At 52.2% G+C, this 17,000-nt stretch overlaps 1 protein-coding gene across 1 annotated transcript; it reads right to left on the reverse strand.

Moving 5' to 3' along the window:
- Positions 1–233: 233 nt before the first annotated feature.
- On the reverse strand, positions 234–16,789 carry LOC133120175 (anaphase-promoting complex subunit 1-like; the record flags this gene model as incomplete). The annotated part of the gene is made up of 14 exons (XM_061230252.1): positions 234–314; positions 1,647–1,773; positions 1,959–2,026; positions 2,118–2,195; positions 6,291–6,408; positions 6,652–6,738; positions 7,113–7,306; positions 7,469–7,522; positions 8,811–8,901; positions 9,092–9,162; positions 9,489–9,563; positions 14,684–14,762; positions 15,002–15,084; positions 16,658–16,789. Coding segments are annotated over 14 exons (1,338 nt in total), but the record flags the coding sequence as incomplete, so codon positions are not given.
- Positions 16,790–17,000: the final 211 nt, after the last annotated feature.

Genomic DNA, 17,000 nt, shown 5'->3' on the forward strand with positions numbered 1-17,000 from the left:
GCCTCATAGTGCAGTGTGTCAGTGAATAAGCCTCATAGTGCAGTGTCAGTGAATAAGCCTCACAGTGCAGTGTCAGTGAATAAGCCTCATAGTGCAGTGTGTCAGTGAATAAGCTCATAGTGCAGTGAGTCAGTGAATAAGCCTCATAGTGCAGTGTCAGTGAATAAGCCTCACAGTGCAGTGTCAGTGAATAAGCCTCATAGTGCAGTGTGTCAGTGAATGTGTAAACTCACATCATTCATGTTTTCGGCGGCCTTGCAGAAATATTCGGCGAAGGAGACCAGGGCGGGGTCTGAGGTGAAGGTGGAGATGTCCTCGGCTGCGGAAAAGGGGGGGGGGGGGGCATTAAAACAGCTCCTGGGGGGGGGGGGGGGCAACGTTAATACCACCGCCAGTCTCCAGGGATTACACCCCCAGGCTGAGACGGTGTGTGACAAGGAATAACGGCCCTGTTTCACAAAGCAGGATTACTGCATTAGCTGGATAACTGGGCCCTGTTTCACAAAGCAGGATTACCGAGTTAGCTGGATAACTGGGCCCTGTTTCACAGAGCAGGATTACTGCGTTAGCTGGATAACTGGGCCCTGTTTCACAGAGCAGGATTGCCGAGTTAGCTGGATAACTGGGCCCTGTTTCACAAAGCAGGATTACTGCGTTAGCTGGATAACTGGGCCCTGTTTCACAAAGCAGGATTGCTGAGTTAGCTGGATAACTGGGCCCTGTTTCACAAAGCAGGATTACTGCGTTAGCTGGATAACTGGGCCCTGTTTCACAAAGCAGGATTACTGCGTTAGCTGGATAACTGGGCCCTGTTTCACAAAGCAGGATTACTGTGTTAGCTGGACTCAGTAACCCTGCTTTGTGAAACAGGGCCCTGGTCTACAGATGGCAGAGTGTGAGGGAAGGAGCTGGATCTCACACACACACACACACACACACACACAGGCACACACACACAGGATCGCACACACACACAGGCTCTCACACACACACACACAGGCTCACACACACACAGGATCACACACACACAGGATCACACACACACACACACAGGCTCACACACACACACACACAGGCTCACACACACACAGGATCACACACACACACACACAGGCTCGCACACACAGGCTCGCACACACAGGCTCGCACACACAGGCTCGCACACACAGGCTCGCACACACACGATCGCACACACACACGCACGCACGCACGCACGCACGCACGCACGCACGCACGCACGCACGCACGCACGCACGCACGCACGCACGCACGCACGCACGCACGCACGCACGCACGCACGCACGCACGCACGCACGCACGCAGGCTCACACACGCAGGCTCACACACGCAGGCTCACACACACACGCACACACACACACACACACACAGGTACCTTGAAGGTGTGCCTCTCGCGGACGTTGGGGGCGCTCACACACACACAGCACACACACACACACACACGCACACACACAGGTACCTTGAAGGTGTGCCTCTCGCGGACGTTGGGGGCGCTCACACACACACACACAGGCTCACACACACACACACACACACACACACACACACACACACAGGATCACACACACACAGGATCACACACACACAGGCACACACACACAGGCACACACACACACACACACAGGTACCTTGAAGGTGTGCCTCTCGCGGACGTTGGGGGCGGACAGGCTCTTCCAGCCGCGCGGATCGTCCCTGTAGGGCAGCTGCCCCGCCCGGAGCTTCACGTACAGAACCCCGTCCCGCGCCAGGATCGACCTGCAACAGGGCGCGGTTACCAAGGCAATGCCAGGCTCAACTAAACACTCGTGTATGCCATTAAAAAGATCATATCTTGTCTCAATATGTTTATTATTTAATAATCGATTTTTAAAAAGGGGAGTTCCTGTGTACACTGAACACTTCCTGTAAACGGTAAGTTCCTGTGTACACTCAAAACTCACTGTAAATGCTGAGTTCCTCTGCTTATATCAATCGCCAGCTCCCAGTATCTTGGTCCTTTAACTCTGATCTGCAGAAAACAAACAATTTTAATTTGTAAAAGGGTCTATGAAGCAGTATATAAGAGTTGTGGTGTGAGGATGTTTCCACGGAGACGGTACCTGTTTGAGAAGGTGGAGTTCAGGCAGCATGGTGGGGGCCATCAACTCCACTGTGGTCTCACCGTACCACTGCGTCTCCTACAACACACACACACACACACACACCTGTACCACTGCGTCTCCTACAACACACACACACACACCTGTACCACTGTGTCTCCTACAACACACACACATACACAACACATACCACTGCGTCTCCTATAACACACACACACACACACACACACACCTGTACCACTGTGTCTCCTACAACACACACACACACACCTGTACCACTGTGTCTCCTACAACACACACACACACACCTGTACCACTGTGTCTCCTACAACACACACACACACACACACACACCTGTACCACTGTGTCTCCTACAACACACACACACACACACCTGTACCACTGTGTCTCCTACAACACACACACACACACACCTGTACCACTGTCTCCTACAACACACACACACACCTGTACCACTGTGTCTCCTACAACACACACACACACACACACACACCTGTACCACTGTGTCTCCTACAACACACACACACACACCTGTACCACTGTGTCTCCTACAACACACACACACACACACACACACACACACACACACACACACACCTGTACCACTGTGTCTCCTACAACACGCACACACACACCACATACCACTGCGTCTCCTACAACACACACACACACACACACACACACACACACACACACCTGTACCACTGTGTTTCCTACAACACACACACACACACACACCTGTACCACTGCGTCTCCTACAACACACACATTATGTGTTGAAATGAAATGATAAAAAGAGGGAAATGTAAGGGTCATTTTCTTAATTGACAATGTGTGTTAACAAAGACAATCACATGATTACAAATAACCTTTTAATGATAATCCTTATTACTATTAGACCACTTTCTGAATTGAGTGCTTACTATGAGTCTTTCTCTGTCTCTCTCCAGCAGACAGACAGCCTTTGACCTTAATGTCTCTGCCTCTCAGCTAGCACACTCTGGTCTTACAGCAAGGTCATCAACAAGGGGTATTCAGAAGACAAAATACTGATAAATGTTCGTGGCCAGCTTCATGTCTTTTTGTTTTGGTAAAGCCCCCCCTTCTGGAAAAGTGTGTATAAGAGTCTTACTGTGTCTGATTCAAATCAGAAAGCCGGTAAGCTTTCTCACTTTCAGTCATTTCTTTGCAAATAAATACGAAAGTTAAAGAGAAGAATAGCTATTGTTGTGTTTTTATTGGATCTGTTTCATCAGACGATGCTCACCTGTGAAATGTTAAAAAGGGCATTTTTCCCTAACAGTCTCCTACAACACACACACACACACCCGTACCACTGCGTCTCCTACAACACACACACACACACACACTATACACACACACCCGTACCACTGCGTCTCCTACAACACACACACACACACACACACACACCTGTACCACTGTGTCTCCTACAACACACACACACACACCTGTACCACTGTGTCTCCTACCACACACACACACACACACACACACACACCACTGCGTCTCCTACCACACACACACACATTATACAAACACACCTGTACCACTGCGTCTCCTACAACACACACACACACACACACACACACACACACACGCGCATACCACAGCGTCTCCTACAACACAAACACACACGCATACCACTGAGTTTCCTACAACACACACATTATATACATACTCTGAAAAGTATATATAGTATAGATATATACTATATTGGTATAGATAGGGTACAATTGGCCACCAAATTGGGAGAAAAAGGGAAAAATCTGAAAACACATTGGGTGGACCATCCACCCATTATAATTCCAGAAGGAATTTTGTAATTATAGCAATGCCAAAAGAGAATCGCACGCACGCACGCACGCACACATCTGCAGCAGAGCACGGTGCTGGGGGCCATTTCAGCAGCACAGCCTCAATCACATCAGTCATCATTAGTCATCCAGCCGTGACATCACTAATCGCAGGACCTTTAAACCGCACACACAGACAGCAGAAAATAACCCTCACACAAGTCATACCGCATTAAGGCCAACAGACATCGCACTCCCATTCACTTTCACCAGTGATGGGCAGAGAGAGATCTGACAGCGCAGTGCATGTGTGTGTGTGTGTGTGTGTGTGTGTGTGTGTGTGTGTGTGTGTGGGTGTGTGTGTGTGTGTGTGTGTGTGTGTGTGTGTGATGTGTCTGTGCTGCGTGTGTGCTGTGTGTGTGTGTGTGTGCCGTGTGTGTGTGCGCTGTGTGTGTGTGTGCGTGTGATGTGTCTGTGCTGCGTGTGCACTGTGTGTGTGCACTGTGTGTGTGCACTGTGTGTGTGCACTGTGTGTGTGCGCTGTGTGCTGTGTGTGTGTGTGTGTGTGTGTGTGTGTGTGTGTGTGTGTGTGTGTGTGTGTGTGTGTGTGTGTGTGGTGAGCATATATGCAAGCAGACACATCTACAGACTGTGTGTACATCTGGTGCACAAACAAAAGCAGCTTTTGGCTGTGGGTTTCTGAGGAAATGAAATGTCATCACAACGGAATGTTCTGGAAAGGAGGAGAGGGGTGTGTCTGGGTGTGCACCCTCAGGAGATAGAACCCCCCTCCCCCCCACCCCCGCCCCCCACTCTGTAGCCAAAACAAGGAAACAGTCAGGGGGAGGAGAGGGTAAGAGAGGGGAGCCACTTCATACAACAATAAAGCAGTTTGAGCCACTTCTCTGTTTATAAACTGAACAGATCCGGGCCAGTCCTGTGATACTCATGTTTCTGGAGGTTTAAGGAGTGGTGGCACAACCTTGACTCCCAGAAAGTAATCGCACTTTTCTCAGAAATCACACTGGCTGCCACCTGATCTTCTGGGTCACATTGGGTGGACCACCCATTTTAACTCCAGAAGGAATTTTGCAATTATAGCAATGCCATGTGCTGGGTGGTGTTCAGGGTTAGCGTGCTGGGTGGAGTTAGCGTGTTGGGCAGTGTTAGCGTGTTGGGCTGGTTTTAGCATGTTGGGCAGGGTTAGCGTGTTGGGCTGGGTTTAGCATGTTGGGCGATGTTAGCATATTGGATGGTGCTGGTGTGTTGGGCTGGTTTTAGCATGTTGGGCAGGGTTAGCGTGTTGGGCTGGGTTTAGCATGTTGGGCGATGTTAGCATATTGGATGGTGCTGGTGTGTTGGGCTGGTTTTAGCATGTTGGGCAGGGTTAGCGTGTTGGGCTGGGTTTAGCATGTTGGGCGATGTTAGCATATTGGATGGTGCTGGTGTGTTGGGCTGGTTTTAGCATGTTGGGCAGGGTTAGCGTGTTGGGCTGGGTTTAGCATGTTGGGCGATGTTAGCATATTGGATGGTGCCGGTGTGTTGGGCTGGTTTTAGCATGTTGGGCAGGGTTAGCGTGTTGGGCTGGGTTTAGCATGTTGGGCGATGTTAGCATATTGGATGGTGCTGGTGTGTTGGGCTGGTTTTAGCATGTTGGGCAGGGTTAGCGTGTTGGGCTGGGTTTAGCATGTTGGGCGATGTTAGCATATTGGATGGTGCTGGTGTGTTGGGCTGGTTTTAGCATGTTGGGCAGGGTTAGCGTGTTGGGCTGGGTTTAGCATGTTGGGCGATGTTAGCATATTGGATGGTGCTGGTGTGTTGGGCTGGTTTTAGCATGTTGGGCAGGGTTAGCGTGTTGGGCTGGGTTTAGCATGTTGGGCGATGTTAGCATATTGGATGGTGCTGGTGTGTTGGGCTGGGTTTAGCATGTTGGGCGATGTTAGCATATTGGATGGTGCTGGTGTGTTGGGCTGGTTTTAGCATGTTGGGCAGGGTTGGCGTATTCTGTTGGGCGGTGTGTTGACGAGGGCAGGACCTTGTAGGTGACGTCCAGCAGGGCGTAGCAGGGTTAGGGTTAGATGTGAGGGTTAGGGTTAGATGTTAGTGTGTTGACGTGGTGAGGCAGGACCTTGTAGGTGACGTCCAGCAGGGCGTAGCAGGGTTAGGGTTAGGGTTAGGGTTAGATGTGAGGGTTAGGGTTAGATGTTAGTGTGTTGACGTGGTGAGGCAGGACCTTGTAGGTGACGTCCAGCAGGGCGTAGCAGGGTTAGGGTTAGGGTTAGGGTTAGATGTGAGGGTTAGGGTTAGATGTTAGTGTGTTGACGTGGTGAGGCAGGACCTTGTAGGTGACGTCCAGCAGGGCGTAGCAGGGCTTGCAGGTGTCCACGTCCACCGGGACCAGCAGCCGCGGCTCTGCTGCAAGAACCACCAGGTGCCTCAGGGCCTGCAGGTGATACCTGAGAGAGAGACATTAACCCAACATACAGAGAGAGAGAGAGGGGGGGAGAAAGGGAGAGAGAGGAGAGGGAGACAGAGGGGGGAGAGAGAGAGACAGAGAAAGGGAGAGAGAGAGGGCAAAGCTTCAACCACAGAAACACACACCTGACCCCTGATCTCTCAGACACACAGCTGAGTACCTAACGCTGGTGCGATGAACAGAAAGGCTGTTCCCATGGACACGGGCAGGTGTGCTGGCGTACCTGTTGTCGGTGCTGTGTGCGGGGAAGTGGGGGTACAGGGCGCAGAGGAGAGCAGCGATGGCAGAGTTGGAGGTGCTGAGGGTGTACCTGCCAAACACCGAAAAACGCATCAATCCCCCAGACTACTCCCACCAAACACCACCCAACCCTCCTCGAGGGCCTGAGCCCAACTCCACCCTTTACCCTCTCCACTTACCCTGCAAGCCCAACTCCACCCTTCACCCTCCCTACTGACCCTCTCCACTTACCCTGCAAGCCCAACTCCACCCTTCACCCTCCCTACTGACCCTCTCCACTTACCCTGCAAGCCCAACTCCACCCTTCACCCTCCCTACTGACCCTCTCCACTTACCCTGCAAGCCCAGGTAAGACCTGGTGACTGCACAAAAGCGCTCCACGCACACGGCACACAGAGAGAACATACAGCCCCCCCCCCGCCCCCCCAGGAGCAGCATCCCCACCTGCCCCGGCCCAGGAACAGCAGCCCCAGGGCCATGTGGTGGGCCATGTGGAAGCCGTAGTTCATCTCCCCGCTGGTGCGCTTGTGCAGCAGACGGCACAGCTGCAGCACCTGCAGGTTCCCCGACCCCGCCATCACCATGGAGACGGCCAGCAGGACCATGCTCAGACACGTCTTCACGTTGTAGTAGCCCACCTGTGGGGGGGGGGGGGGGAACGGTGAACATGCGCGCAGAACTACGTTCTATGGAACTCCCCTAGAAACCAAGGGCACAGACTACAAAACTAAAGAGTATAGATTTCCAGGTTTAGAAATTATATTAAATATGAGAAAACTTTCACCCTCCCAGGTACTCACCAGAGAAGCAGCGGAAGTGTTCAGGCAGTCCAGGAAGCGCCGAGCAAAACCGTACTGAGGAGAAACAACAGCACAGCCACACCGTTACATCTTTACACAGCCTCACAGCCACAGCGTTACACAGCCTCACAGCCACAACGTTACACAGCCTCACAGCCACAACGTTACACAGCCACAACGTTACACAGCATCACAGCCACACAGTTACACCTTTACACAGCCTCACAGCCACAACGTTACACACCCTCACAGCCACAACATTGCACAGCATCACAGTCACACAGTTACACCTTTACACAGCCTTAGAGCCACAACGTTACACAGCCTCACAGCCACACCGTTACACCTTTACACAGCCTCACAGCCACAACGTTATACACCCTCACAGCCACAACATTGCACAGCATCACAGTCACACAGTTACACCTTTACACAGCCTCACAGCCACACCGTTACACCTTTACACAGCATCACAGCCACACCGTTACACCTTTACACAGCCTCACAGCCACAACGTTACACACCCTCACAGCCACAACATTGCACAGCATCACAGTCACACAGTTACACCTTTACACAGCCTTAGAGCCACAACGTTACACAGCCTCACAGCCACACCGTTACACAGCCTCACAGCCACAACGTTACACACCCTCACAGCCACAACATTGCACAGCATCACAGTCACACAGTTACACCTTTACACAGCCTCACAGCCACAACGTTACACACCCTCACAGCCACAACATTGCACAGCATCACAGTCACAGTTACACCTTTACACAGCCTCACAGCCACAACGTTACACAACCTCACAGCCACAACGTTACACAGCCTCACAGCCACAACGTTACACAGCCTCACAGCCTTACAGGATAACATTGTCATGTAATGTAATGCATGAGTGAACTAATTAACTAATCACGGTCCACAATCAAGCAAGAGTCAGGTGTCGTCGTGCTGGGCTGAAACCCCCACCAGGCTGCACGCCGCGGTGCGAGGGAGGCAGAGCCCTTTCGGGACCAGGCTGCACGCCGCGGTGCGAGAGGGAGGCAGAGCCCTTTCGGGACCAGGCTGCACGCCGCGGTGCGAGAGGGAGGCAGAGCCCTTTCGGGACCAGGCTGCACGGTGCGAGAGGGATGCAGAGCCCTTTCGGGACCAGGCTGCACGCCGCGGTGCGAGAGGGATGCAGAGCCCTTTCGGGACCAGGCTGCACGGTGCGAGAGGGAGGCAGAGCCCTTTAGGGACCAGGCTGCACGGCGCGGGGCGAGGGATGCAGAGCCCTTTCGGGACCAGGCTGCACGGCGCGGGGCGAGGGGGGTGCAGACGGACGGGCTCTCACCAGACAGTCGAACGCGTCGGAGTTGGCGGACCCAGCGAAGCGGAACCCCACCGCCAAGCAGGCCCCAGCTGCGATGTAATCATGGGCCTGGCTGTGGGGGGGAGACACCGTTAGCACGTTAGCACGTTAGCACCCACACCAATTCGCCTTCAAATCAGCCCGTACACCAGGGATCATCACATCTGGCCCCGGTTTTCTTTCCAGCCAGGAAATTACCTGAACAATTAGTGGAAACCAATTAGTGGATCCGTCATACACTTTTGAGTAGAGGTCACACTCACGTCAGAGTCTCTATGTCCAAATCCTCGGACAACGGAACGTCCTCCTGCAGAACGAGGTTCTCCTGGATGATCTGGGGGGGCGGAGATAATGAATACGCTTTCCCAGTCTTCTCAGAATATCATCTAGGCAACTCTTACATGACTCAAAAGGTCTCCCTTATCTAGAAATCTGCACAACAGAACTACATATCGGCTGATAAGTCATCTAAGGCCATTTGAAGCATTCAAAACCAGATTACCATTCTTGCAAGTTGTAAAAAAAAACAAGTGTTCAACTAGAAGACAGTCAGCATACAAGGAAAAGGCACAAAGCAGAAAGGCTGATGTTTGCCTGTGTTAGCATGTTAGCACGTTAGCGGAGTCGCAGCGTTTGCAGGAGGGCCTCAGGTGAGCTCACCTTCGGCACGTTGCTGGTCACCCAGTCAGTTTCGGGCTTGATCTCCTCCCACATGATCAGACAGCGAGCCAGAGTCTGAGAGAATGAGCATGACAACCGTCAGTCCACCCCCCCTGCTATACACACTGTTTACACAGTCCACCCCCCACTGCTATACACACTGTTTACACAGTCCACCCCCTCTGCTCCACACACTGTTTACACAGTCCACCCCCCCCTGCTCCACACACTGTTTACACAGTCCACCCCCCCCTGCTCCACACACTGTTTACACAGTCCACCCTCACTGCTCCACACACTGTTTACACAGTCCACCCCCCACTGCTCCACACACTGTTTACACAGTCCACCCCCACTGCTATACACACCGTTTACACAGTCCACCCCCACTGCTATACACACCGTTTACACAGTCCACCCCCACTGCTATACACACCGTTTACACAGTCCACCCCCCACTGCTATACACACTGTTTACACAGTCCACCCCCTCTGCTCCACACACTGTTTACACAGTCCACCCCCTCTGCTCCACACACTGTTTACACAGTCCACCCCCCCCTGCTCCACACACTGTTTACACAGTCCACCCCCACTGCTCCACACACTGTTTACACAGTCCACCCCCCACTGCTCCACACACTGTTTACACAGTCCACCCCCACTGCTATACACACTGTTTACACAGTCCACCCCCACTGCTCCACACACTGTTTACACAGTCCACCCCCACTGCTCTACACACTGTTTACACAGTCCACCCTCACTGCTCCACACACTGTTTACACAGTCCACCCCCCACTGCTATACACACTGTTTACACAGTCCACCCCCCCTGCTATACACACTGTTTACACAGTCCACCCCCCACTGCTATACACACTGTTTACACAGTCCACCCCCCCCTGCTCCACACACTGTTTACACAGTCCACCCCCCCCTGCTCCACACACTGTTTACACAGTCCACCCTCACTGCTCCACACACTGTTTACACAGTCCACCCCCCACTGCTCCACACACTGTTTACACAGTCCACCCCCACTGCTATACACACCGTTTACACAGTCCACCCCCACTGCTATACACACCGTTTACACAGTCCACCCCCACTGCTATACACACCGTTTACACAGTCCACCCCCACTGCTATACACACTGTTTACACAGTCCACCCCCTCTGCTCCACACACTGTTTACACAGTCCACCCCCTCTGCTCCACACACTGTTTACACAGTCCACCCCCCCCTGCTCCACACACTGTTTACACAGTCCACCCCCACTGCTCCACACACTGTTTACACAGTCCACCCCCCACTGCTCCACACACTGTTTACACAGTCCACCCCCACTGCTATACACACTGTTTACACAGTCCACCCCCACTGCTCTACACACTGTTTACACAGTCCACCCTCACTGCTCCACACACCGTTTACACAGTCCACCCCCCCTGCTCCACACACCGTTTACACAGTCCACCCCCACTGCTATACACACCGTTTACACAGTCCACCCCCACTGCTATACACACCGTTTACACAGTCCACCCCCACTGCTATACACACCGTTTACACAGTCCACCCCCCACTGCTCCACACCGTTTACACAGTCCACCCCCCACTGCTATACACACTGTTTACACAGTCCACCCCCCACTGCTATACACACCGTTTACACAGTCCACCCCCACTGCTCCACACACCGTTTACACAGTCCACCCCCACTGCTCCACACACTGTTTACACAGTCCACCCCCTCACTGCTCTCCACTGTTTACACAGTCCACCCCCACTGCTCCACACACTGTTTACACAGTCCACCCCCCACTGCTCCACACACTGTTTACACAGTCCACCCCCCACTGCTCCACACACTGTTTACACAGTCCACCCCCCACTGCTCCACACACTGTTTACACAGTCCACCCCCACTGCTCCACACACTGTTTACACAGTCCACCCCCCACTGCTATACACACTGTTTACACAGTCCACCCCCACAGCTATACACACTGTTTACACAGTCCACCCCCTCACTGCTATACACACTGTTTACACAGTCCACCCCCTCACTGCTATACACACTGTTTACACAGTCCACCCCCTCACTGCTATACACACTGTTTACACAGTCCACCCCCTCACTGCTATACACACTGTTTACACAGTCCACCCCCTCACTGCTATACACACTGTTTACACAGTCCACCCCCACTGCTCCACACACTGTTTACACAGTCCACCCCCCACTGCTCCACACACTGTTTACACAGTCCACCCTCACTGCTCCACACACTGTTTACACAGTCCACCCTCACTGCTCCACACACTGTTTACACAGTCCACCCCCCACTGCTATACACACTGTTTACACAGTCCACCCCCACAGCTATACACACTGTTTACACAGTCCACCCCCTCACTGCTATACACACTGTTTACACAGTCCACCCCCTCACTGCTATACACACTGTTTACACAGTCCACCCCCTCACTGCTATACACACTGTTTACACAGTCCACCCCCTCACTGCTATACACACTGTTTACACAGTCCACCCCCTCACTGCTCCACACCGTTTACACAGTCCACCCCCCACTGCTATACACACTGTTTACACAGTCCACCCCCCACTGCTATACACACCGTTTACACAGTCCACCCCCACTGCTCCACACACCGTTTACACAGTCCACCCCCACTGCTCCACACACTGTTTACACAGTCCACCCCCTCACTGCTCTCCACTGTTTACACAGTCCACCCCCACTGCTCCACACACTGTTTACACAGTCCACCCCCCACTGCTCCACACACTGTTTACACAGTCCACCCCCCACTGCTCCACACACTGTTTACACAGTCCACCCCCCACTGCTCCACACACTGTTTACACAGTCCACCCCCACTGCTCCACACACTGTTTACACAGTCCACCCCCCACTGCTATACACACTGTTTACACAGTCCACCCCCACAGCTATACACACTGTTTACACAGTCCACCCCCTCACTGCTATACACACTGTTTACACAGTCCACCCCCTCACTGCTATACACACTGTTTACACAGTCCACCCCCTCACTGCTATACACACTGTTTACACAGTCCACCCCCTCACTGCTATACACACTGTTTACACAGTCCACCCCCTCACTGCTATACACACTGTTTACACAGTCCACCCCCACTGCTCCACACACTGTTTACACAGTCCACCCCCCACTGCTCCACACACTGTTTACACAGTCCACCCTCACTGCTCCACACACTGTTTACACAGTCCACCCTCACTGCTCCACACACTGTTTACACAGTCCACCCCCCACTGCTATACACACTGTTTACACAGTCCACCCCCACAGCTATACACACTGTTTACACAGTCCACCCCCTCACTGCTATACACACTGTTTACACAGTCCACCCCCTCACTGCTATACACACTGTTTACACAGTCCACCCCCTCACTGCTATACACACTGTTTACACAGTCCACCCCCTCACTGCTATACACACTGTTTACACAGTCCACCCCCTCACTGCTATACACACTGTTTACACAGTCCACCCCCACTGCTCCACACACTGTTTACACAGTCCACCCCCCACTGCTCCACACACTGTTTACACAGTCCACCCCCCACTGCTCCACACACTGTTTACACAGTCCACCCTCACTGCTCCACACACTGTTTACACAGTCCACCCTCACTGCTCCACACACTGTTTACACAGTCCACCCTCACTGCTCCACACACTGTTTACACAGTCCACCCCCCACTGCTATACACACTGTTTACACAGTCCACCCCCACAGCTATACACACTGTTTACACAGTCCACCCCCTCACTGCTATACACACTGTTTACACAGTCCACCCCCTCACTGCTATACACACTGTTTACACAGTCCACCCCCTCACTGCTATACACACTGTTTACACAGTCCACCCCCTCACTGCTATACACACTGTTTACACAGTCCACCCCCTCACTGCTATACACACTGTTTACACAGTCCACCCCCTCACTGCTATACACACTGTTTACACAGTCCACCCCCTCACTGCTATACACACTGTTTACACAGTCCACCCCCTCACTGCTATACACACTGTTTACACAGTCCACCCCCTCACTGCTATACACACTGTTTACACAGTCCACCCCCTCACTGCTATACACACTGTTTACACAGTCCACCCCCTCACTGCTATACACACTGTTTACACAGTCCACCCCCTCACTGCTATACACACCGTTTACACAGTCCACCCCCACTGCTATACACACTGTTTACACAGTCCACCCCCTCACTGCTATACACACTGTTTACACAGTCCACCCCCACTGCTATACACAGTTTACACAGTCCACCCCCTCACTGCTCCACACTGTTTACACAGTCCACCCCCTCACTGCTATACACACTGTTTACACAGTCCACCCCCACTGCTATACACACTGTTTACACAGTCCACCCCCTCACTGCTCCACACACTGTTTACACAGTCCACCCCCACTGCTCCACACACTGTTTACACAGTCCACCCTCACTGCTATACACACTGTTTACACAGTCCACCACCCCACTGCTATACACACTGTTTACACAGTCCACCCCCCCACTGCTATACACACTGTTTACACAGTCCACCCCCTCACTGCTATACACACTGTTTACACAGTCCACCCCCCCACTGCTCCACACACTGTTTACACAGTCCACCCCCCCACTGCTCTACACACTGTTTACACAGTCCACCCTCACTGCTCTCCACTGTTTACACAGTCCACCCCCCCACTGCTATACACACTGTTTACAAGCCAGGGTTCTCCAACTCTGTCCATTTCATTCTCATGTCATCGGAGACCATTCTAATCGCATAATTGTGATGTCAGGCCTCATAGGGGCAGTGGTCTGGACACAGTCTCCATGGAAACAGCTGGATATCTGCTGAAGCGATTCAGTGAGCCTGCAAGCAGCCGACCAGCTCCCTGACCACTGCACCACACAGCCGCTGTCCGTGATGTCACAGCCGCCTGTCCGTGATGTCACAGCCGCCTGTCCGTGATGTCACAGCCGCTGTCCGTGATGTCACAGCTCCCTCGTCCTATCAGAGCACGCTACTGGAGCCGCTACAGGCCACATCAGAGAGCGTCACACAGAGCTGCCCCGCCCACTCACCCTGAGCAGCAGGAACTCGGGTTTGATGAAGTCCAATAGGAACATGGTGTCTGGAGCCTGCAGCCAATCAGCTATGGACCTGAGGGAGAGGAGCAGAGGTCACAGGGTCACTGAAAACAGAGATAGAGGCGTTCATTCTCATTTAGCAGGGTCCCAAGCTGTCAGCGGATTGTTGGAATGTCCAACTGCATATACCAGCAGCCCCCATAAGGGCAGCTACCATTCTTTAAAGGACGAGTAAAGGCTTTCTGAACAGAACAGTGTGAGACACAGGCAGGAGGAATCGGTATTATCAGTGGTCTCTGGACACAGTCCTACCTGTTGTTGGTTTTCAGGTAGATCATGGCCAGTGCCAGGGTGGCTCCAGGGCCGGTCACGTCCACATTGATGGTGTCACCCTCCTGTTCACACACGCACACACGCACACGCACACACGCACACACGCACACACGCACACACGCACACACGCACACACGCACACACGCACACACGCACAAAATTAAATCTTTAGGATACACATTAGGATTGCAGTCTGTGTTGCTGGTGCTTATACGAACATCAGATCAAGATGAGTGAGCAAATGAAATAATTAAGAGCAGAACTGGCTTCCTTGGGAGGTATGCTTCTGCAAGGTGCAGCACCTGAACACGTTCCTCTCAGCTCAGTTCAGTAAATCTTTATTGTCAGGTTGGGTAAGTTGCAGCAGTAAAAATCCACCACATAGAACACAGACTTTAAACAGCTGTGCCTACGTCAGGGGACAGGGAAGAGCAGTTAGACTGGCCATGAAGGAGTAAAATTAGTCCGTAAAAAGGCAAAGAAATCAGCAGAAGAGCTTAATGCAGAACATGTGCAAAATTAGGCAAAATTACTGCAAAGTTGAACCCATTTTAGCGTCGAGAACTTCAGCGGCCTCAGGGTTGAATGAGTGTTGAGTTTCACAGGGCTGCTATGTACGCACACGCAGGTTAAATTGTGCTCAGAGACCAGCTGGAGCACCAGGCCGGCGGGTGCCATGGAAATCAGCCAGGAGAGTCGCGACCACATCTGGCCAAATACGTCATCTTCTACATTCAAATACTTTCCGGTGCTTTGCTCAGCTTGTCTGTTGTATTAGAACCTATAAAATACTCTCAAAAAGTGGAAACCCCACCTTCTGGTTACAGAAAAGGATTTGAATCCAAAGCAAATTATGAGCAAGCAATTGCCCTGTGTACCTTTATCTGGCAGCTGGGTGAGCAGTAGCAGTTGATAGTGGTGTGTACCTTTATCTGGTAGCGGTTGATGGTGGTGTGTACCTTTATCTGGTAGCGGTTGATAGTGGTGTGTACCTTTATCTGGTAGCGGTTGATAGTGGTGTGTACCTTTATCTGGTAGCGGTTGGTAGTGGTGTGTACCTTTATCTGGTAGCGGTTGATAGTGGTGTGTACCTTTATCTGGTAGCGGTTGATAGTGGTGTGTACCTTTATCTGGTAGCGGTTGATAGTGGTGTGTACCTTTATCTGGTAGCGGTTGATGGTGGTGTGTACCTTTATCTGGTAGCGGTTGATAGTGGTGTGTACCTTTATCTGGTAGCGGTTGATAGTGGTGTGTACCTTTATCTGGTAGCGGTTGATAGTGGTGTGTACCTTTATCTGGTAGCGGTTGATAGTGGTGTGTACCTTTATCTGGTAGCAGTTGATAGTGGTAGCGGTTGATAGTGGTGTGTACCTTTATCTGGTAGCAGTTGATAGTGGTGTGTACCTTTATCTGGTAGCGGTTGATAGTGGTGTGTACCTTTATCTGGTAGCGGTTGATAGTGGTGTGTACCTTTATCTGGTAGCGGTTGATAGTGGTGTGTACCTTTATCCGGTAGCGGTTGATAGTGGTGTGTACCTTTATCCGGTAGCGGTTGATAGTGGTGTGTACCTTTATCTGGTAGCGGTTGATAGTGGTGTGTACCTTTATCCGGTAGCGGTTGATAGTGGTGTGTACCTTTATCTGGTAGCTGGGTGAGCGGTAGCGGTTGATCGCGGCGAGGTGCGTGCGGCGGTGCCCCCCCACCATGTACTGGTACAGCTGCTCCGGCACGTTCAGATCCGTCATGCCGATCAGATTACTGCCGTGCTGCGGAGCGGGAGAACACGCAGAACACGCAGTCAGGAGAACACGCAGAACACGCAGTCAGGAGAACACGCAGTCAGGAGAACACGCAGTCAGGAGAACACGCAGAACATGCAGTCAGGAGAACACGCTGAACACGCAGTCAGGAGAACACGCTGAACACGCAGTCAGGAGAACACGCAGAACACAACACATAACACTGACAGAACACATA

Source organism: Conger conger, unplaced genomic scaffold (assembly GCF_963514075.1).
Source record: "Conger conger unplaced genomic scaffold, fConCon1.1 SCAFFOLD_203, whole genome shotgun sequence".
NCBI classification, from domain to species: Eukaryota; Metazoa; Chordata; class Actinopteri; order Anguilliformes; family Congridae; genus Conger; species Conger conger.